This window comes from Delphinapterus leucas, chromosome X (assembly GCF_059928025.1).
Source record: "Delphinapterus leucas isolate spDelLeu-1000000601 "Yukka" chromosome X, BTC_Dleu_Yukka2, whole genome shotgun sequence".
Taxonomy (NCBI): Eukaryota; Metazoa; Chordata; class Mammalia; order Artiodactyla; family Monodontidae; genus Delphinapterus; species Delphinapterus leucas.
Window position 1 is genome coordinate 82,836,300 of NC_143150.1, and position 22,954 is coordinate 82,859,253.

The 22,954-nt window shown below is 42.2% G+C and overlaps 2 protein-coding genes across 2 annotated transcripts; both read left to right on the forward strand.

Annotated features, from left to right (window-relative positions):
- The first annotated feature begins 4,627 nt into the window (after positions 1 to 4,627).
- LOC111170759 (spindlin-2) lies at positions 4,628 to 7,638 on the forward strand. Its single transcript, XM_089903871.1, has one exon. It carries the CDS (start codon positions 5,363 to 5,365, stop codon positions 6,137 to 6,139), a length of 777 nt encoding a protein of 258 aa, XP_089759997.1. The 5' UTR covers positions 4,628 to 5,362; the 3' UTR covers positions 6,140 to 7,638.
- An 8,827-nt stretch (positions 7,639 to 16,465) lies between these two features.
- LOC111170764 (spindlin-2) lies at positions 16,466 to 18,935 on the forward strand. The gene has a single exon (XM_089903872.1). It carries the CDS (start codon positions 17,088 to 17,090, stop codon positions 17,862 to 17,864), a length of 777 nt encoding a protein of 258 aa, XP_089759998.1. The 5' UTR covers positions 16,466 to 17,087; the 3' UTR covers positions 17,865 to 18,935.
- The last annotated feature ends 4,019 nt before the right edge of the window (positions 18,936 to 22,954 follow it).

The window sequence follows — 22,954 nt, forward strand, 5'->3', positions numbered from 1 at the left end:
TCCAGAAGTTCTGAAGCCCTGAATTCAACTGAAGTGTCCCAAAAATTGGGGTGTGGTTACACAAAGCTCACCATCCCAACTCTTGCACATGGTACACTGAATTATTTATACTCATTAGGATGAATTGTAATGCTTAGGTTCTGTTTGCGCTAAAACTCTTATCTGCTCAGAAGACAGAAATCAAAGACAATTGTGTTGTTGCCATAGAAGTCAAGGAATAGCCTACAATTGAGGGGGAAAAGGGTTTTAATACACTGAGACCCCCACCCTCAGTACTTCCAACAGTGGGAGTTAAGTACAACTGTGAGTTTGACAAGGAGTTATAACAGTTAGCGCAGGATTTAAATAAATTTGTTGTTTGAAAGAGAGTAAGATCCAGGGCAGATGTACATGTGTAGGAAAGGGGTAGGTGTTGACCTGGAGGGAAAATTGCTCAAGGCTCATTGCCAAGGTCACAACATGTATTAGTCTGCTTGGGCTGCCATAACAAAATACCATAGCCTGGGTGGCTTAAACAACAAAAATTTACTTCTCACAATTTTAGAGACTGGAAATCCAAGATCAAGGTGCTTGCAGAAGAACACCTTCTTGCTGTGTCCTTACATTGTATAGACAGAGCATTAGTGTCTCTTCCTCTTCTTATAAGTTTGCTAATCCTATCATGAAGGCCCCACCCATGTAACCTTACCTAACCCATATCGTCTCCTAGAGGTCCCATCTCCAAATATCATCACATCAGGAGTTAGGGCCTCAATGTATAAATTTGGGGGGGGGGAGACACAATTCAGTACATAGCACAACCCATTTCCCAAGCCACAGTGGGATGGGTCAATGTGAGTTAGGATCTAAGAAGAGGTAATATATATATATACATCTAGAATAATGGAGTCAATCAACCCTGTGTTTTTCATGCATCAGAGTTAAAGAATTATCATCAAAAACACTCAACCTTTTCTTCACACCTTAAACTAGAGATATATGTAAAGAATAGCTCTAGAATGTCCCCCTCTTCTGTAACTTTTAGCCATTGAGTCATTCACCCCCACAAAAAGCTGGAGTATTAGAAGTCTATGTAGTGTCGGCCACATGTATAAATAAAAAGAACATTGATACTGTCTTGGATAGTACTTTCCTGTCATAGCTTCATTGTGAGAAGTAGCTTTGTAAGAAACTGAACCCTGATGAGAAAGTCCACAAACTCACATAAAGTGGCTACACATTCTTTCAATAGGACTTCTGAATGGACTGCTCAATTATCACAGCCAGGCCAGTAATCCCAGCTCAAGTCAGTCTTTAGATGGACAACTCTACTGGGTGTCAGTCATAGTGAGAAGTTGCCATTATTCCCCAGTGCAGGAAACCAAGGAAAGTGAGGAACTCAATATGATATGACGAGGAAATGGAAGTTGGGGGCATCAATAACTTTCCCCCTTTCTTAAAGATCACTGTAACTGTGCTGCCTAAAATCTTGTGTTTTAAAAGTGAGTGCTGGGCTTTCCTGGTGGTGCAGTGGTTGAGAGTCCACCTGCTGATGCAGGGGACACAGGTTCGTGCCCCAGTCCAGGAAGATCCCACATGCCACGCAGCGGCTGGGTCCATGAGCCATGGCCGCTGAGCCTGTGCGTCCAGAGCCTGTGCTCCTCAACGGGAGAGGCCACAACAGTGAGAGGCCCGTGTACCACAAAAAAAAAAAAAAAAAAAAAAAGTAGAGTGCTAGGCCAGTGACCAAAAACCTTAGATGTGGAATGGTCCTTGCTTTCTTCGAGATTGAGTTTGTACCACAGCTCCATGCAATCCAATTATAAATGTTCAGCTCAAGGAATTTAACCAGAATTTGTTAATAGATGTATGGTCAAGTTAATACATGAAAAATGAAGAAAGTGCAGTCAGTTTTGAGATTTTCTGGGTGAATCTGAGGTGTAATAACTGTTTTAAAGGAGGACAAGAAACCTGAAAGTTGTGGTCAATGGGATCTCAAAGGCAACTGGCAAGATGTGGAAGTCAGTTTGAGAAATGAATAGATAAGGCCAAGACGAAAGAAAAGATAGCATATAAGAAATATATTTGGCCTTAAAAGCTTTGTAGTTTGGATAAAGCACAAGGTGGGATAAGTGAAAACTGTTGGGAAATGTAATACCTCAGTGGTATTTAAGGGACCATTCCTGCACACTACATAGTTTCTAGCTGTAGTGGCACTGGAGAAATACTTTCTAGGACAACACCAAAGTCCTTCCTGTAGATACTTAGTGGGACTATTATCAAGTTCTTCCTGCATCAACTTTAGTTCCCAAGAAGGTAGGTCGGTTAGGACTTGTTAGTTATTCCAGATTCTCTTGAAGATGGTGACCCTCAACAAAAGGAAATCAGAAAGCTGTGTTTTCAGGAGAGGATATTTGTGTTGGTTTCTAAGTACAGAGTGAACTTTGATGCCTTGGAACATTTAACATACTAGTCTTACCCTACTGGTTACCCTTATGGGGTCAGATAATTCAAAACCATGAATATGAAAGGATAACTGTAAAAGAGGCTGGTTTGATTCTCCGTGAAAGATTTTCAATAAACGAAACTCAACAACAGGGGATGATGTAAATATACCAACAAGTTGCAAAAATTTAGGAATAAAATTTTTGAAAGGGGATAAATTATTACTACCTCATCAAAGAAATATGAACAAATCTGCAATTACTTGGCAGTTGTATAGATCTAAGAGTAGTATCAGAGAAACACGAATTTTAGAATAATAAAAACTTTTAGATTGCCTTTCAAAGTAATAATGTCGAATTTCTGGGGACATTATTGATTACTCCAGTATCCATTTCAATCCTCCTTCATTGTATAGGACCTATGCAATTTTTGTGGGATTGACCCCAACCCCAACTTCGGGAGTGGCACTTGATTAGCATGAGCCAATTATTCAAACAGATTCACTTTGTTAATGTAATTGTTTCTGAAATAAGTATATAAAGTGAAACTAAAATAAGTGGACACAGCATTGTCTTTGGTCATAGTATAAGGACAGGCAAATGACCTATGAAGTTCCCAATCAAAGTAAAGCAAAATTTTGATCAAAAGTTGCTCTAAAAAGGTTTTCTTTGTCACTGGATATGAATAAGGGAGCATATAACTCCCAAAGTTGCTGACAGCCATATTGTAACATAAGCTTCAGAATGAAACTGACAACACAGAGAAAATAGAAGATGGAACAAAAGTAGGTTTTTGGTGACGGCATTGAATACATTCATTTATTAGGGCTGTCATAAAAAAGTACCACAGATTCAGTGGCTTAAACAAAACAAATTTATTTTCTCCCAGTTCTGCAGGCTATGAGTCCAAGATCAAGATGTCGGCAGGGTTGACTCTTTTCTGAGGCCACTTTCCTTGGCGTTCCAGATAGCCATCTTCTCTATTTTCACATGGTTGTTCTTCCAGGTATGTCTGCATTCTGATCACCTCTTCTTATAAGGACACAAGTTATATTACATTAAAGCCTACCCATGCAACCCCATTTCACTATAAATACCACTTTAAAGACACTACGCCCAAATACATTCACATTCTGAGGTATTGGGGGCTAAGACTTCTACATACGAATTTGCAGGGGAAACGATTCAGCCCATAACAGTGAGCACTTAGATTAAGCCCAATCTGACACCTATAAGATTATTCAAATAATTACCCAATAAATTACTGTTATTTTAAATCAGTTTGAGATTGCTTTCCTACTGATATAACACCATAATAGTGATATTTTAAAGAATTATGCGATATGGTGGAAAAAAACTATAAGTAACAAAAAGGATACAAACAAGATACAAAATAAATGTCACTTTATGCAAAACTAGATAACATTTGTTACAAATTGGAGTCACACAAAAAAAAACTCTTTAAGCTTAAAATAACTCACTATTTCTCCAAGCTAAGTCTCCAAATCTAAAAGAACCTACACATGCGTTGGAGAAATTCTTATTATATGTATTTCTGTGTAGTCGTATACCAAAAAATATGCCTGTGTGTTATGTGATTGGGAAGAGGTGTGTATTTAGGATTATATATCAGTGAATATGAATATCAGAAATATACAGAAAAATATGTATGCACATAAATATATTTGGGTATGAATATAAAGGATTTCTGTATACATATATGTTTTGTGTGAACTTGTGTGTGCAAAAAATATGAAGAACCTGTAAAAAATTAAGAGGCACCCAAGCAGGGCAGCTGAGGGGTGGAGCTAGAGAGCCTGAGAGGGTGGAGGTGGGAAGTACCTGCAGAGGAAAAGACCACCTAGAGTTTCCAGAGATCTAAATTTTGGAAAGGAGAGGAGCGGCCTGGGAGTGGCTCCAGGGCAATGGAGGCTGGCAGCATAGGGTTTAGGAGGAAGGGGAGGCCTTCTTCACTAACAGGAAACTAAGAGCCTAGTCCTATGCAGAAAGAGGGAGGAGACTACTGCACCAGTAGCGGCTGGTGGGAGACCCATGTGCCAGAGAGGCAACCACCACAAACAAGGAGGCAGAGGGCCCTTGAGCCCAGCACTGAAGACACCGCCCATCGCCATCCTCCTCGCCTACCACCCCGCCCCCGCCCTACTAAACACGCTCGCCGCCTAAGGATCCTCCCCTTCCAGCTCTTGCAAACACCCGGCTCCTCGGGAGCCTGCGGATCCTTCTTGGACGCAGGCTCACCGCAAAGGAAGCTGCGAGGTGTCCGATTTGCACACGTGAAGCCCGAGATCCGGGGCGGTGGACGCCAGGCAAGGCAAGGCCATTGGTGGGCGCTGGGATGGAGAAGGGGGATGGGATGGACTCCTGCAGGAGATAAGGGGTGGAGGCGGGCGCCGGGGTGGGAAGGGGGAGTGCAATGGGCAGTAGGAAAGGGGAATAGCGTAAGGAATCAGGCAAGACATTGAAGGTGAGCACGGAGAGGCGAGGGCGCTGGGGGCCAAGAAAGAGAGTGGGGGTGGACGGGGGCGTGTGGGTAGCAGACTGGGGTGCTCAGAGCAGGAGGACAGTGCATGCGGGTCAGGGCGGTGGAGGGACAGGGCTTTTGCAGGGGATTGAGAGTGGGCACCAGTGGCGGGTGACGGAGGCGGAGGTCTCTGAACAAGGAGGTAGCCCGCCCCCTCCTGCAGAGTTCCTAACCCCAGGCAGCACCACTGCCGCTGCCGCCTTCTCCCGCAACCTCAAGGAACCTAGAAGGGAGAGCACTTTCAGGCACACAGCCAGGATTTCCAGCATTGCTGCCAGGCTCATGGGGAAATTTTAGGCGCTGGCGCAGGGTACATGGAGACGACGCTGTCTGGAGAACTTCACCTTATGGCATATTGAATGTTCCTCTCTTCTCTTCTCTCCTCCTCCTTGCAGACATGAAAACCCCCAACTCGCAGGAGGCCGAAGGGCAACAAACCAGGGCAGTTGCAGGACGGGCCACTGGGTCTGCAAACATGACAAAGAGAAAAGCCTCCCAAAAGAAACAGAGAGGCAGACCTTCGTCCCAGCCCCACAAGAACATCGTGGGCTGCAGGATTTCACACGGATGGAAGGAAGGCGATGAGCCCATCACCCAGTGGAAAGGAACCGTTCTGGATCAGGTGCCTATAAATCCTTCTCTTTATCTGGTGAAATATGATGGAATTGACTGTGTCTATGGACTGGAACTTCACAGAGATGAAAGAGTTTTGTCTCTTAAAATTCTTTCCGACAGGGTGGCATCATCTCAAGTCAGTGATGCAAACCTTGCAAATACCATAATTGGTAAAGCTGTGGAACATATGTTTGAGGGTGAGCATGGTTCTAAGGATGAATGGAGAGGAATGGTCTTGGCCCAAGCACCTATCATGAAAGCCTGGTTTTATATTACCTATGAGAAAGATCCTGTCTTGTACATGTACCAGCTTCTAGATGATTATAAAGAAGGAGACCTCCGTATCATGCCAGAGTCCAGTGAGTCTCCTCCAGCAGAGAGGGAGCCAGGAGGAGTTGTAGATGGCCTGATAGGTAAACATGTGGAATATACCAAAGAAGATGGCTCCAAACGGATCGGCATGGTCATTCACCAAGTGGAAGCCAAACCCTCTGTGTATTTCATCAAGTTTGATGATGATTTCCATATCTATGTCTATGATTTGGTGAAAAAGTCCTAACTGTTAGGGTAAACTTTGCCACATTTGTGAAAACAAATGTGTACTTTGTAGACATGCAAAATAATGTTACTTTTCAGTGTATTGAAAGCTTTAGGGTCCCTGTTAATCCGACATCTTTGCCAGCATAACTGTTGTTTTGTCCTGAAAAATACAAATTTATGTGGCCATGACATGCTGTGTGTAAGGAATTTGTCATGTTGAAACGATTGGGTGTGTTTGGTGGCTAGGGCATGAAAGGAAGGAACAGCTGTAAATTCAGGCTGTGAATAAAGTTCAGCTAGTATCATAATCAGTCATCTAAAAATGGAATAGGACTTAGCTGGTCTGGTCTAGGGAGGGGGGAGGAGAAGGAACTAGAGATGAGCTGTGGGGGAAGGGAGAAGGGGAGGTGGCTGCTTAGCAGGAGGTGGGGAGGGGTCAAAAATGGAGAGGCTCCCTAGCAGGCGGGATGACCTAAGAGGGGGAGGCACACAACTGGGAGGGGGTGAAGAATAACAGAGGGAGAGTGAGATCTTGAGGCTTAGAGGAAAACAGACAGAATAAATTGAGTAGAGAGGGACACAAGGACATTTAGAAGAGATCCAGAGCAAGGCAGAGAAAGATGAAGTTGGCAGAGATCTGGGGAGAGGCTAAAAGGATACTCAAATGGAGGTCTATGCATGAGTGAGGGGCCAGAAGGGGACGGACATCGAGGAAAGAGGAATTCTAAGATGAAAGACTGACAGAGGGAGTGAGAATACAGACAACAAGATATGGGGAGTGGGGTCCATGAGAGATGGGAAGACCCAAGGAAAAATAGGACTTCTGGCAGTATCCAAATTGCCCTCCCTATCTCTGTGCCCAAAGAAGGTGGAAACCGTCAAAGAAACCAGATAGATTGGAGCTTCCCTAGAAGGACATTTTGACAGGAATGTCTCAAGAGTTAAGCAGGAGCCAAGTTTATACCTAAAAGCCTTTTATAATATCAGGGAGTTCATGCCACACCTGCTGAGCAGAACCCAAACCCTCAGCCTAAACACACTAACATGGCACTCCATAAGCAGGGGCCTGTGGGCAGCTTCCTCGTATTTTCCAGAGGACCCAAGAGCAGTAAATCTCAGACCTGAAGGTCTTGGTTCCCTTCGCCTACACTGAATAAACGATTTTTGTGGGGAACAGGTCAGTGGGGTGCTCAGAACTTAAGAGATGTGCCAACTTGCATTTGGAAAGCATTTTATCCAGAAAAATGGAAACTTGCTAAACCCAGGTACAGCACTCTCCTCACTGTTCTTCCTCCTCCTGGACTATACCTGGCCTCCTTACAGAGGAGGGGCATCGGAGGATTGAGCTCATTGTTTCTCTCCCGGGTGTGGGGAATACTTGACTGTCCATGCTTCTTTCAGCAGTTGTCTGAAACCACAGGTGGCTCCACCCAGTGCTTCACCAGATGGAGGTCTGCTGCCTCCAGAAGCCCCATTCTGGCTATATCCCGAGAAAGCCAGAGGCTACTGACCTTTCACAGGTACCTCCTGACCAGTCTTATCCACTTCACGCACACGGGGAGCTGTGATGGAAATTTGTGCAGCTCTATTTCCAGGTGAGATAGATGGCATGAGCAGTTGGGTGGGGAGTTGTGACTTTGTATAACTAAGTCCTTCGACTGTATGGTACCACATAGGTGGTTGGTGGGGAGAGGGTATTGTAACCCCCAATAAATTCCCTCAGAGATACAATGTCCCAACACATGGGTCTTTGTCCTTCTCTCCTTCTTTCCTTTCCCCGGTCCAGCTGTGGAAGTTTCCCTCAAAACCCTCTCTCTGGTTTTCCCACTCCACACTTCACTGAAATATACCCCTACCCTCAAAGAAACAGTTCTGGTGACTCCCCACTGCCCAGGTTTCCTTAACTTCAGGCATAGCAGGGAGAGAGGGAGGCAGGGAACTTCCAGGAGTTGAAAGAAGTTGGTAATTCCAGTTCATTCTCTCCACCCAACATGGCCTGAAGTTGTTTGCCTCAAGAATTACACAAGGCAAGCCCACCTCACCAGAACAGGGATAAGTTTTCTTTTATACAGCACATAATTCAGTCTAGCAAACACCTGCAGGCCACTCATGGGCCAATTTCAGCCCACTGTCATATTTTGCTTGATCATCATGTTTTTATCATTCTCCATTTTAAAATTAGCTACTTAGACATTTGGGGGATTTCACATTTCAAAAATCCACATTTCTAGCTTACCTGAAAAAATAAAAACAAAAACAATAGACCAAGGATTAGGGCCCACATTCCAACAAGGATACAAGCAGCTGGCTCTGAGGAAGGGCTCAGCCATTTTAGACTCAGAATGCTCTCTCAATGGGGCCACACCCCCAGTTGGCCTTCTTCGCTCTAATAAAATACCCAGTTGTCTCCTGGAGGCACTTGCATTGGTAGTTTTGGGGCTAGACCCAGGGAAAACTGCCTAGCCCTCTTTGGCTTACTTTAACCCAACTTGCTTTTTAATTTGTTTGCTCTATCTTCATCTCACCAATACTTACTTCAGGTGGTCTGTCTGCCAGGCAGTCTTCTAGACACAGGTCCTTATGATATGGTTATAAACAAATAAATAATCTTATCTTCATGGAACTTTCATATTAGTGTGGGAGACAGACAGTAGCCAAGAGACAATAAGTAAAATATAAAGTATTTTCAAAGTGATGAGAGTTAAGAAGGAAAAAATAAAGCAAAGAACAGGGAGACTTAAATTCCAGGGAGGAGGCTGAACAGAGGGCCTCACTGAGAGCCTGGTTTTTGCGTAAATATCTGAAGGCAATGAGAGAACTGGCCCTTTGGCTGTCTGGGGACGGAGCATTCCAGGTAGCGGGACAGCAAGTGCTGAGGTCCCAAGGCAGGAGTAGGCCTGGCATTTCAAGGAACACTGAGGATACCAGCATGGCTGGAGCTGAGTAAGCAAGGTAGAGAATATCAGGAAGTGAGTTCAGAGAGGTGATGTGGATCTGGGAGAAGCATATAACTTGGAGCCTCGGAGGGCCTAGAATGGAATTTGACTTTTACACTGTGTGTGATGGGGAGCCATTCAAGTATTTTCAGCATAACCACAACATGATTTGTCTCATATTTTAACAGGATCACTGGAGACTCTGGAGTATAGTCTGTAATGGGGTACAAAGATGGAAAACAGGAGATCAATTCGGGACTATTCCAATAATCCAGGTAACAGATATGATGGTTTAAACCACTCTGGCAGCAGTGAGTGCAATGTGAAATTGGTCTAATTCTGTCTATATTTTGCAGTGTATCTTGCCTGATTTGTCCTTAGACAAGATATTTGGTGGAAGAGAGGTGTCAGTTACAATGCTAGGCTTGCTAATATCCTTGAGACACACAATTTCCCAAATGAAAATACAGATGAAGCATTTGGGCTCTTCCTTCCTTAGACTGAGTGTATAATTCTGATGAAGTGAGATTGAGAAACTGACCAAGAAAACCTGTATACATTCCTACTGTTGCTTCACCTCCTTGGAATGTTCCCTTCTCCTTCTATTGGAAACAGGTAAGAAGTAAAAGTTGCTATCATGATAACAGCAGCAGGTACCCCAAACAGTTTATCATGGGTTTAAATCAGTTAGTACAGAATTTAACATAATTAGCTATTTAAAAGGAGGCTGGTTTTGGGCAGGTCTTAAACTTTCTTATTTGTATAGATGCATATACTAATGTAGAATTGTTTTAAGTGCATTGCCTAGATCACATTCCATCCCCCTTGCCCAAGCCCAAATGATATTGTCTTTTCTGAGTTAAAATGGAGGTAGGTATGATATTAGTGATTAATTATCAGTTATGGGATCACACAATAAGTCTTGGTTTGGGCATGTATTACATTTAAAGGAATATTGTCAGATTCTCCCAACCCTTTCCCCCAGGAGACAACTACAAAGTGCCACTTTGGAATGGCAAAAGTTTCCTTTCATGTCTTAGAGATGACAGTACATCCCCTAATGACCCAGGTCCTGTATTTATCTTGAAGAAGTAAGGTCAGGTCATGGCATACCTATAATGGTTGTTCCTTCCCTTCCAGAATGAAATTGTGCCACAGCTCATCATAATTTTTTGGTTGAGGTTCCAAAGGACCAATAATTAAAGCCTTTTTCTCCATGCAAGTTTGTAACCATTTGAGAGACAGGCAAAATAATGACACAAATAGAGGTCAAAATATCTCCTTTATAATTGATAAAAGATGGCTTGGAGGACATACTTAGCTCTCAGGACACAAGTATTTCCTCATACTTCATCCCGTCACAGGCAAAGCTGGATATAACTACAGGTGCCACTGGCCCACAAAGTTTTCTCTATGTTTTAAATAAATTAGATTGTGCCTAAAAGAGATAAATACAAAAAACAACGCAAAAGTTTTCTGACATGTCCAACCTCTTAATCTCACCAGTTAAAGAAGTCACTGGGAGGTATGAAGCCAGGGGAATGAGGGTCCTAGTTGACAACCACTATACATAGTACTTGGTAGAAGAAACAAAATGAAATCTCTTTTTCAAAAATAATTTTTATTTTATTTTCAAAAAATATTTAATTTTATTGAAGCATATAATTGGCATATAACATTATTTAGTTTCAAGTGTGCAATATAATGATTTGATTTTGTATATATTACAAAATGATTTTAGTAGTCTAGTTAATATCCATCACCATTCATAGTTACTATTTTTTTCTTGTGATGAGAATTTTTAAGCTCTACTCTCTTAGCAGCTTTCAATATGCAACACAGTATTATTAATTATAGTCACCTTGCTGTACATTATGTCTATATGACATTTATTTTATAGCTGGAAGTTTGTACCTTTTGACCCCTTTCACCCATTTCACCCACTGTTTCTTACATTGTGCAGTTAATATGTTGTACAACATACCTGGGCACAATTTGCAATGGGTTATAGTTTAAAGGATTAATATTTTCAGTGTGGCTTTAATGTCATTTTTTTTCGACATCTTTATTGGAATATAATTGCTTTACAATGGTTTGTTAGTTTCTGCTGTATCAAAAAGTGAATCAGCTATACATATACATATATCCCCATATCCCCTCAAATCAATTTGAGAGGATTCTGAAATAAGCCATGAACTGCCTAGTTCACTCCTTAAAGAAAAAAACAGTAGATATTGAAGGAGGGCCCTCACGAAGTGGGCATGACTCCTCTGGCTCCCCTATAATCTTCTTATATCCATCATGAAGGAAGAGAAGTACACCACTAGTTGACCAAAAGAGTGGCTAATAAACTCACTGGCTTAAAAAAAGAGTAAAATGTAGGTAGAGGAAAACTCTTTTGCTAAATCACTTTAAAATGTTGGATAAAATATGACAGATCGGGCTTCCCTGGTGGCGCAGTGGTTAAGAATCCGCCTGCCAATGCACAGGACACGGGTTCGAGCCCTGATCCGGGAAGGTCCCACATGCCGCGGAGCAACTAAGCCCCGTGCGCCACAACTACTGAGCCTGTGCTCTAGAGCCCTCGAGCCACAACTACTGAAGCCCGTGTGCCTAGAGCCCATGCTCTGCAACAAGAGAAGCCACCGCAATGAGAAGCCTGCGCACCGCAACGAAGAGTAGCCCCCGCTCACCACAACTAGAAAAAGCCCATGTGCAGCAACGAAGACCCAACACAGCCAAAAATAAATAAATAAAATAAATAAATTTATTTTAAAAAATATGACAGGTCTCCTTTTAAATATATAGCTGAACTTTAAAGGTTGTGAAACAAATCCCCAAGGGCCAACGATGAAGAAATAACTGAAAACAAAAGCAGTAAGCACATGACATGATGCTTTGGCAGCTGGGGAGAGAAATGTATTATCTCAGTAACTAAAGGATTTAGAATAGAAGATAAGGCCTTAAGTTGATTAAATTGGGTGTTGGGAATGAAGATTTCCTTGCTGTCCTTTCAAATCTCCACATAGTAGCTGGAGTGATCTTTTAAAATATAAATGAGATTATATCACCTTCTTGCTTAAAACTCTCCAAAGGCTTCCTATTGCAGTTGATATACAACCCGATCTTCTTGCTTTACCCTGCAAGCCCTAGATCATGCATTCTCAGCCAGGAAGACATTGCCCCCAAAGGGGAGAAAATTGATCCTTGGTATGGGGGGGGTGAAAAAAACTTAGCTATTAGAATGGTTTGTGGTCTTCCAAAGCTCAAAATCTTATTCCTTAGAATTTAATTACTCTCACTGGGTTTTCTTAGACATAGCATGAGCAACATTGACATTGAGTACATAGAAATATACAAAATATATGCAAGATCAGTGTTACAAAATCCTAGCAAAAATAATGACTGTGATTGGAGGGCTTTCAATTCATTGCTCATTCCTGAAGTCATATCTTGAGAAGTGAGCTATGTGTGCCTATTGGCTGCCATTGAAGGCCTTTATATTTTGTCCTCTATGTCCTTGTATATGACTTGGGCTTTAAGAATTAAATAAAAATAGTATTTATTTAATTCTACAAAAGTTATTTAGCACATCATTTATTATGTCAAATGATGAAAAGAAAAAAATGATGAAAAAAATGTCAGTGATATATGAATGAATATCTAGCAGCTAGTTAAAACTTATTTTCTCATATCAAGCAAAAGTTAAAAGTTGAATTCACTGAAAATAACTTTTAAGAAATTAAAAGTTTCAATTGTTTTGCTTTGGCTAGAAAAATAGGTTTTGAATTATTTAAAAATTTTGATTACACTGATATGTATATAAATTGCTAAGTTGCAATTCATAGATTTTATACATTATAATTTATATAAGTAAATAAATTCTATTAAAAGTCACTCAACAAATACAGTTAAGTTACATGTTAACAGTTTGTGAATTTTAACTTCTATCTTCAAATTTCATTTATTCTTAACCCTACATAAGCCTTGCTATTTTTATGTATGTGTGTATTTTTATGTATAAAGCACAGATGCACATACATTTATTAAACAGACTCTTTGCCATTTCAGATACCTTCCATTTCAAGTATTAGAAAACTCAGACTCAAACTGCTGTACCTATAAAGAAGTTTTTTATCTCATAACTTGGAGTCACAACTAGGACTCCAGGAATGGTATGATCAGCAGCTAAATGAAATGATCAAAAGGCTCAGAGTATTCTCATTTCCTCCTCTGCCATATTCAATGTGCTGGTTTTGCCCTCAGGCTGGTTACACAGATTCCAAGGGTCATATACAGAAATAGCATCACCCTAAAGAAGAAAAGGAAACATCATTTTCTGTTTCCCTTAAGAATAAGTTTCTTTCAGAAGTACCCCAACATATATCATCATACTTAATTGGCCAAGATTAGATCATATGCCAAATGCTAAGCCAATCACTTGCAGGGGGAATAACATTATCACAATTAGCTTAGAGTAACCTTTTAGAGTGGGATGAGTATTGAGAAGTCAGTGGCCATGACTACCTACAGGTACAGAATGTGTCACTAGGACAACAGTCTCCCTCTTTTGCTTACCTTGGCTGTGATCTCTTCTCTGTGCTGCTTTGTCCTCTGTCTCCAGATGATGATAAGGTGAATAGAGCAGCTTGATCTTCTTATCCTCTCAGCTTAACTCATGTCCAGTGGACGAGATCACTTACTTCATACCCAGGAGTTTGTGCAAAATATCATTGTGCCTCATTGGCTCTGACTAGGTGGGGTGCCTAGTCTTAAAACAATCACTCTGACAGTATTTCAGTTCTCTGAAAGGGCAGACTTAGGTTGTTCCCAAGAGGAAAATGGGCACACTATTATCAGAAGAGGTGTGATTGAATGCTAGGCTGCAATACTACGTGATGCTCCAATTCATTACATTTTGCTGCCCATCAACCATATGAACCATTCTTGCCATTTACACGTGTTCAAAAATGTCTCCATTGTGTTCTTTCATCAATTACCGATGAAATGTGAATTGCCACTATCTATTTGGAAAATATCTTTGCAAGAATAACTGCTTTAAAAAATTTTAAGGCCATAGACTATTTACAATTTTTGAAATTTGAATAAATTGGAAAGAAAATGTGTGGCCTTTTGTTGTCTTCTTTTTTTTCAACATATTTGTGAGATTCATTCAAGTTGTTGCATGTAGTTGTAGTTTGCTCATTCTCAATCCTGTATGATATTCCATTGTATGAATGAATATACTACAACATATGCAGTCCACTGTTGATGGAAATTTCGGTGATTTCCAGTTTGGAGCTATTACAAATAGTTGAACACATATTTTTTAATAAATATAGAGTTTTGGATTTTAGTGATAGACTAAGCAGTTCAAAAATCTTTCTCATTAATTAAACAATCAAAGCTGGATGAAGTTAAAACAATAAACTCAAAGGTATCTGAAAACTAAGAAGATAGGAAATAATTACCAAGCCAAGATATATGAGAGAACATGTCCAAAAGACAGTGAATTTGGTGGATGTTTTTCCCTTGAGGAAATGTAACCACTTTAGAGGGAACTGCTGAAAGGCTTAGAACAGGAGAGGTTATGACTTCTTGTTGAAGCTAAGGATACAGAAATTGGAGTCCAGAGCCCCGGTAAAACTCCTTCACTTTTGCTTGGGACTCCAAGGGTAAAATCCTAGGGATAAAAGTTAGCCAGAACTAAATAAACTCTCCCACGAACTAAAGCATACCTGTAATTTGCTATCCATAAAAAATTGTATGAACTTTTATTTGCATCAGCTCTAGATGTGAAATTCTTTTTTCACACTAGATATTAACATTTTTATACTTTTATCATTGAATCAAAATTTTTTATTGATCTTCTCTCCCTTTTAGTAATTATTTTATTGTTTTAATCTTAGCTGCTCTGTTAACATTTAACCCATCATCTGATTCAGATACTATACGTAACTATTAAACATTCAGGTTGTTCACTGGGTTTTGGTTTGTTCAGTTGCTTTTTCTTCTGTATTATTTTGCTGCATTTTGCATTTTAATAGATCTGTTGATATTAGAATAAATTCAGTGTAAATTTTCCTCAATTTTGTAAAGTCATTCTAGCCTTCCTTAAAGAATACTTCTGCAACGAATTATAAAACCATCATTTTACCTAATTGTCTCTTATAAACTTATTTTTTTCCTGAAGCTATCTTTTCTGATAAGTAGATCAAATTACCAGTTATTGTGGAAACATAATCCCAATGTTCAATAATGGCAGAAAAGTTAAATTGTGGTCCCTGTAAAACTGAGTTTTATGGACCAAAGGCCATATATGTAGTAGGTACTCAATAAATATTTGATGAACGAATAAGAGAAATAATAGTTTTCAAAATGTTTAATATCCTTAGAAGATGCATACTCTATATGGAAAAAATCAGGGCATTAACTTGCCTATGCAAAATGATCCCAGTTTTGTAAGAGCCTAGAAAATGGCAAGACAAATAACGAGTATTAATATTTTGCTGGGAGCCCTAGGGAATGGGAGCTAGAATTGCAGTTGATTGTTTTCTTCCTATCAATTTTCCGAAATTTAAACAGTGTTAACATTGTGGAAGGAATTCATTTGCAATAGAGTAAAAGTAAAAGAAGAAGAAAAGGGGGGAAATCCTTAAGAAGTAAAGTCCAGTAATGACCAGTAAGGAAAGATTACACAGAGATTGGGTCAAGATGGCAGACTGAGCACATTTCTCCCTTCCTACCACAAATTCCTGTAAATGACAGGAAAGGCATATTTATGTATAAAGAATAAATACATAAGGGCACTGGGAAAAAGAAAGAAACACATTCCCGGGAGGTGGAAAGCAGATGGAGCAGGGGCACTGACAGGGTGGAGGTGGAGGTGAGCACAGGAGCCAAAGGGCCCTGAAAGGGAGGGGGGAGAGCGGAGGGGGCAAAAGGGTGGAGGATTGTAGGCCCAGCTGCTCCAGATTTGGGAAGGGGGCGGGATCGGGAAACGAGGAGCACCACCCATGCTCAAAGCACTGGTGGGCTTGAGAGTTGCGGTGGGGCAGGCAGTGTTTGGCAGGAAGGGGAGGCCTCTCTCCTGGCAGGAAGCTGCGCTACGGAAAGAGGGAGGAGACTACTGCACCAGTAGCGGCTGGTGGGAGCCCCATGTGGCAGAGGGGCTGCCACCACCAAGGGGGAGGCGGAGGGCCCGAGAGCAGAGTGCTGAAGACACGGCCGCCATCCTACTCGCCTGCTCCGCCGCCCTCCTAAACACGCTCGTCTCCTAAGGATCCTCCCCTTCCAGCTCTTGCAAACACCCGGCTCCTCGCCTGCGGATCCTTCTTGGACGCAAGCTCACCGCAAAGGAAGCTGCGAGGTGTCCGATTTGCACACGTGAAGCCCGAGATCCGGGGCGGTGGACGCCAGGCAAGGCAAGGCCATTGGTGGGCGCTGGGATGGAGAAGGGGGATGGGATGGACTCCTGCAGGAGATAAGGGGTGGAGGCGGGCGCCGGGGTGGGAAGGGGGAGTGCAATGGGCAGTAGGAAAGGGGAATAGCGTAAGGAATCAGGCAAGACATTGAAGGTGAGCACGGAGAGGCGAGGGCGCTGGGGGCCAAGAAAGAGAGTGGGGGTGGACGGGGGCGTGTGGGTAGCAGACTGGGGTGCTCAGAGCAGGAGGACAGTGCATGCGGGTCAGGGCGGTGGAGGGACAGGGCTTTTGCAGGGGATTGAGAGTGGGCACCAGTGGCGGGTGACGGAGGCGGAGGTCTCTGAACAAGGAGGTAGCCCGCCCCCTCCTGCAGAGTTCCTAACCCCAGGCAGCACCACTGCCGCTGCCGCCTTCTCCCGCAACCTCAAGGAACCTAGAAGGGAGAGCACTTTCAGGCACACAGCCAGGATTTCCAGCATTGCTGCCAGGCTCATGGGGAAATTTTAGGCGCTGGCGCAGGGTACATGGAGACGACGCTGTCTGGAGAACTTCACCTTATGGCATATTGAATGTTCCTCTCTTCTCTTCTCTCCTCCTCCTTGCAGACATGAAAACCCCCAACTCGCAGGAGGCCGAAGGGCAACAAACCAGGGCAGTTGCAGGACGGGCCACTGGGTCTGCAAACATGACAAAGAGAAAAGCCTCCCAAAAGAAACAGAGAGGCAGACCTTCGTCCCAGCCCCGCAGGAACATCGTAGGCTGCAGGATTTCACACGGATGGAAGGAAGGCGATGAGCCCATCACCCAGTGGAAAGGAACCGTTCTGGATCAGGTGCCTATAAATCCTTCTCTTTATCTGGTGAAATATGATGGAATTGACTGTGTCTATGGACTGGAACTTCACAGAGATGAAAGAGTTTTGTCTCTTAAAATTCTTTCCGACAGGGTGGCATCATCTCAAGTCAGTGATGCAAACCTTGCAAATACCATAATTGGTAAAGCTGTGGAACATATGTTTGAGGGTGAGCATGGTTCTAAGGATGAATGGAGAGGAATGGTCTTGGCCCAAGCACCTATCATGAAAGCCTGGTTTTATATTACCTATGAGAAAGATCCTGTCTTGTACATGTACCAGCTTCTAGATGATTATAAAGAAGGAGACCTCCGTATCATGCCAGAGTCCAGTGAGTCTCCTCCAGCAGAGAGGGAGCCAGGAGGAGTTGTAGATGGCCTGATAGGTAAACATGTGGAATATACCAAAGAAGATGGCTCCAAACGGATCGGCATGGTCATTCACCAAGTGGAAGCCAAACCCTCTGTGTATTTCATCAAGTTTGATGATGATTTCCATATCTATGTCTATGATTTGGTGAAAAAGTCCTAACTGTTAGGGTAAACTTTGCCACATTTGTGAAAACAAATGTGTACTTTGTAGACATGCAAAATAATGTTACTTTTCAGTGTATTGAAAGCTTTAGGGTCCCTGTTAATCCGACATCTTTGCCAGCATAACTGTTGTTTTGTCCTGAAAAATACAAATTTATGTGGCCATGACATGCTGTGTGTAAGGAATTTGTCATGTTGAAACGATTGGGTGTGTTTGGTGGCTAGGGCATGAAAGGAAGGAACAGCTGTAAATTCAGGCTGTGAATAAAGTTCAGCTAGTATCATAATCAGTCATCTAAAAATGGAATAGGACTTAGCTGGTCTGGTCTAGGGAGGGGGGAGGAGAAGGAACTAGAGATGAGCTGTGGGGGAAGGGAGAAGGGGAGGTGGCTGCTTAGCAGGAGGTGGGGAGGGGTCAAAAATGGAGAGGCTCCCTAGCAGGCGGGATGACCTAAGAGGGGGAGGCACACAACTGGGAGGGGGTGAAGAATAACAGAGGGAGAGTGAGATCTTGAGGCTTAGAGGAAAACAGACAGAATAAATTGAGTAGAGGGGGACACAAGGACGTTTAGAAGAGATCCAGAGCAAGGGAGAGAAAGATGAAGTTGGCAGAGATCTGGGGAGAGGCTAAAAGGATACTCAAATGGAGGTCTATGCATGAGTGAGGGGCCAGAAGGGGACGGACATCGAGGAAAGAGGAATTCTAAGATGAAAGACTGACAGAGGGAGTGAGAATACAGACAACAAGATATGGGGAGTGGGGTCCATGAGAGATGGGAAGACCCAAGGAAAAATAGGACTTCTGGCAGTATCCAAATTGCCCTCCCTAGCTCTGTGCCCAAAGAAGGTGGAAACCGTCAAAGAAACCAGATAGATTGGAGCTTCCCTAGAAGGACATTTTGACAGGAATGTCTCAAGAGTTAAGCAGGAGCCAAGTTTATACCTAAAAGCCTTTTATAATATCAGGGAGTTCATGCCACACCTGCTGAGCAGAACCCAAACCCTCAGCCTAAACACACTAACATGGCACTCCATAAGCAGGGGCCTGTGGGCAGCTTCCTCGTATTTTCCAGAGGACCCAAGAGCAGTAAATCTCAGACCTGAAGGTCTTGGTTCCCTTCGCCTACACTGAATAAACGATTTTTGTGGGGAACAGGTCAGTGGGGTGCTCAGAACTTAAGAGATATGCCACCTTGCATTCGGAAAGCATTTTATCCAGAAAAACGGAAACTTGCTAAACACAGGTACAGCACTCTCCTCACTGTTCTTCCTCCTCCTGGATTATACCTGGCCTCCTTACAGAGGAGAGGCATCAGAGGACTGAGCTTAATGTTTCTCTCCCGGGTGTGGGGAATACTTGACTGTCCATGCTTCTTTCAGCAGTTGCCTGAAACCACAGGTGGCTCCACCCAGTGCTTCACCAGATGGAGGTCTGCTGCCTCTAGAAGCCCCATTCTGGCTATATCCCGACAAAGCCAGTGGCTACTGGCCTTTCACAGGTACCTCCTGACCTGTCTTGCCCACTTCACGCACACGGGGAGCTGTGATGGAAATTTGTGCAGCTCTATTTCCAGGTGAGATAGATGGCATGCGGAGTTGGGCGGGGAGTTGTGACTTTGTATAACTAAGTCCTTCGACTGTATGTTACCACATAGGTGGTTGGTGGGGAGAGGGTATTGTAACCCCCAATAAATTCCCTCAGAGATGCAATGTCCCAACACATGAGTCTTTGTCCTTCTCTCCTTCTTTCCTTTCCCCGGTCCAGCTGTGGAAGTTTCCCTCAAAACCCTCTCTCTGGTTTTCCCACTCCACACTTCACTGAAATATACCCCTACCCTCAAAGAAACAGTTCTGGTGACTCCCCACTGCCCAGGTTTCCTTAACTCCAGGCATAGCAGGGAGAGGGAGAGGGAGAGGGAGGGAGTTTCCAGGAGTTGAAAGAAGTTGGTAATTCCCGTTCATTCTCTCCACCCAACACAGCCTGAAACTGTTTGCCTCAAGAATTACACAAGGCAAACCCACCTCACCAGAACAGGGATAAGTTTTCTTTCATACAGCACATAATTCAGTCTAGCAAACACCTGCAGGCCACTCATGGGCCAATTTCAGCCCACTGTCATATTTTGCTTGATCGTCATGTTTTTATCATTCTCCATTTTAAAATTAGCTATTTAGACATTTGGGGGATTTCACATTTCAGAAATCCACATTTCTAGCTTACCTGAAAAAATAAAAACAAAAACAATAGACCAAGGATTAGGGCCCACATTCCAACAAGGATACAAGCAGCTGGCTCTGAGGAAGGGCTCAGCCATTTTAGACTCAGAATGCTCTCTCAATGGGGCCACACCCCCAGTTGGCCTTCTTCGCTCTAATAAAATGCCCAGTTGTCTCCTGGAGGCACTTGCATTGGTAGTTTTGGGGCTAGACCCAGGGAAAACTGCCTAGCCCTCTTTGGCTTACTTTAACCCAACTTGCTTTTTAATTTGTTTGCTCTATCTTCATCTCACCAATACTTACTTCAGGTGGTCTGTCTGCCAGGCAGTCTTCTAGACACAGGTCCTTATGATATGGTTATAAACAAATAAATAATCTTATCTTCATGGAACTTTCATATTAGTGTGGGAGACAGACAGTAGCCAAGAGACAATAAATAAAATATAAAGTATTTTCAAAGTGATAAGTGTTAAGAAGGAAAAAATAAAGCAAAGAACAGGGGGACTTAAATTCCAGGGAGGAGGCTGAACAGAGGGCCTCACAGAGAGCCTGGTTATTGCGTAAAGACCTGAAGGCAATGAGAGAAGTGGCCCTGTGGCTGTCTGCGGAAGGAGCATTCCCAGTAGTGGGACAGCAAGTGCTGAGGTCCCAAGGCAGAAGTAGGCCTGGCATTTCAAGGAACACTGAGGATACCAGCATGGCTGGAGCTGAGTGAGCAAATGAGCAATGTAGAGAATATCAGAAAGTGAGTTCAGAGAGGTGATGTGGATCTGGGAGAGGCATAGAACTTGGAGCTGACTGAGCAAGGTAGAGAATTTCAGGAAGTGAGTTCAGAGAAGTGATGGGGATCTGGGAGAAGCTGATAGCTTGGGGACTCAGAGGGCCTAGAATGGAATTTGACTTTTACACTGTGTGTGATGGGGAGCCATTCGTGTATTTTCAGCAGAAGCACAGCATGATTTGTCTCATGTTTTAACAGGATCACTGGTGACTCTGGAGTATAATCTGTAATGGGGTACAAGGAGGGAGAAAGGAACATCAAATATTTCAGTGAAACAGAGGAGAGACCTAGAAAGAGATTTGAATATAAGAAACTGAAATCATAATAGAGGTGACATTTCAGATGAATGAGAAAAGACATTTTATTCAATAAACTGTGCAGTATTAATCTATTTTCCATATGCTAGTAAATACACTCCAATCCTTTCATCATACCTTGCATACAAAATGAATTCCAAATGATTAAAAAGTTAATATTCAATTTAGGAAATAGCATTTACAAAATTTTAAAATAAAATGGAAGAGAATGTATTTTTTCCAATGGAAGTGGTGAAAATTTATTTTAAAACTAAAATATTGACAGATTTTGATGGAAATTTTGATAAATGTTATTATATTAAAATATGAATCCCCTAATTTGAAAAAATCATGCTATACAAAGTGGGACAAAATAAGATTAGGCTACTAACTTGGATAGTGAAAATACAAGAAATAAATAAAAATATTTTCAATAAGAATAAAACAAGCAGCCCATAGAGAACTTAGCAAAAATTATGAACAGACATTTCCAAAATAGGAGATCATATGGTCAGTAAACCTGCATTATCTTAATCTGCTCCCCATTACCTTACTCTATCCTTTCCATCCACATATCTTCTAACATGCTATATAGTTTATTTAGTTAATAACTTTTTTCTCCTTGACAGAATATAAGGTCCATAAGTATTTGATTTTCCTTCCTTTTTTTTTTTCACTGAGGTATCACAGATACTTAAAATAATATCTAGCATGTGGTAGTTGCTTAGTAAATATATCTTGGCTTTATGTCTCACTAGGAATCAGAAAAATGGAAATTGAAATCACATACACTTTTATATGCATCAGATGAACAGCATGTTGAAGTTCAAAAATATTTGTTGTCATCCAGATGAAAAGTGGGAGATCCCATCCACTGTTGGTGGGAGTTCAGTTAGAGATAAGTTTGCCATTACCTAGTGAGTTTGAACATGGAATGTTTCCAACAATTTTACTGTTATACATTGTTGGAGGACAGTATTGTATGGATCTCTGTACATTTTGCAAGCAAGGTAATGAATGGTTTTGGTTTGCCACATTCCTTTGAAGGATTTTGGAATAACAAACATCTTTGTGAGATGGGATAGTGGTTCCCTCTGTAGCAATGAGCAGGAATGCTTACTGCAATATAATAAATATAATGTCTCCTTCCAGAACAAGAGGAAGGCATGTTCACTGCCCATTATAAAAGATTAAGTTAATTAAACTAGTTTCCTTTCCTCTAATGCAATCTACTGTGTATACATGTGTCCCATGCCCACTTCCTATCACCCTGTGTTAAGTGGGACTCAGGGATTCAGTAAAACTGCTTATCAGTCTGACTATGGCTGTTGCTGTGAATAATAAACTGTTAACAAGGAGGAATTGAGGAAATTGTTGCAGGATGAATACCAGGAAGTAGCTTCAAAGACAAGCTGGAATCATGCATTATTTCTTGATAATTCAACTCCTGGTGAGACAACTTGCTCCTCAATCTGGTTATTAACCTCAGGCCCACTACATTGTAACAAATAGTACTAAGATTGATCCTAGGTAAGCAGAAGTTTTTGTATCCTTTCAGATAATAGTGACAGAAACACCCAATGCCCCAGGTTAAAGGAAGGAAATCACAAGCACCCCAGGCACAAACGAGAATCCTTAGAACTTTTGGTAGCTGGCTTGGGAGATGAGAGCACTGGACAGATAATGATTGTAAATGAAGAATGTAAACAGCTGGGCTACTCAACCACAGCTGCTATAAGTAGAAAAATAATTAGAGATGACAATGAGTCCTCTCTGTCCCCAATGGAGATCAGA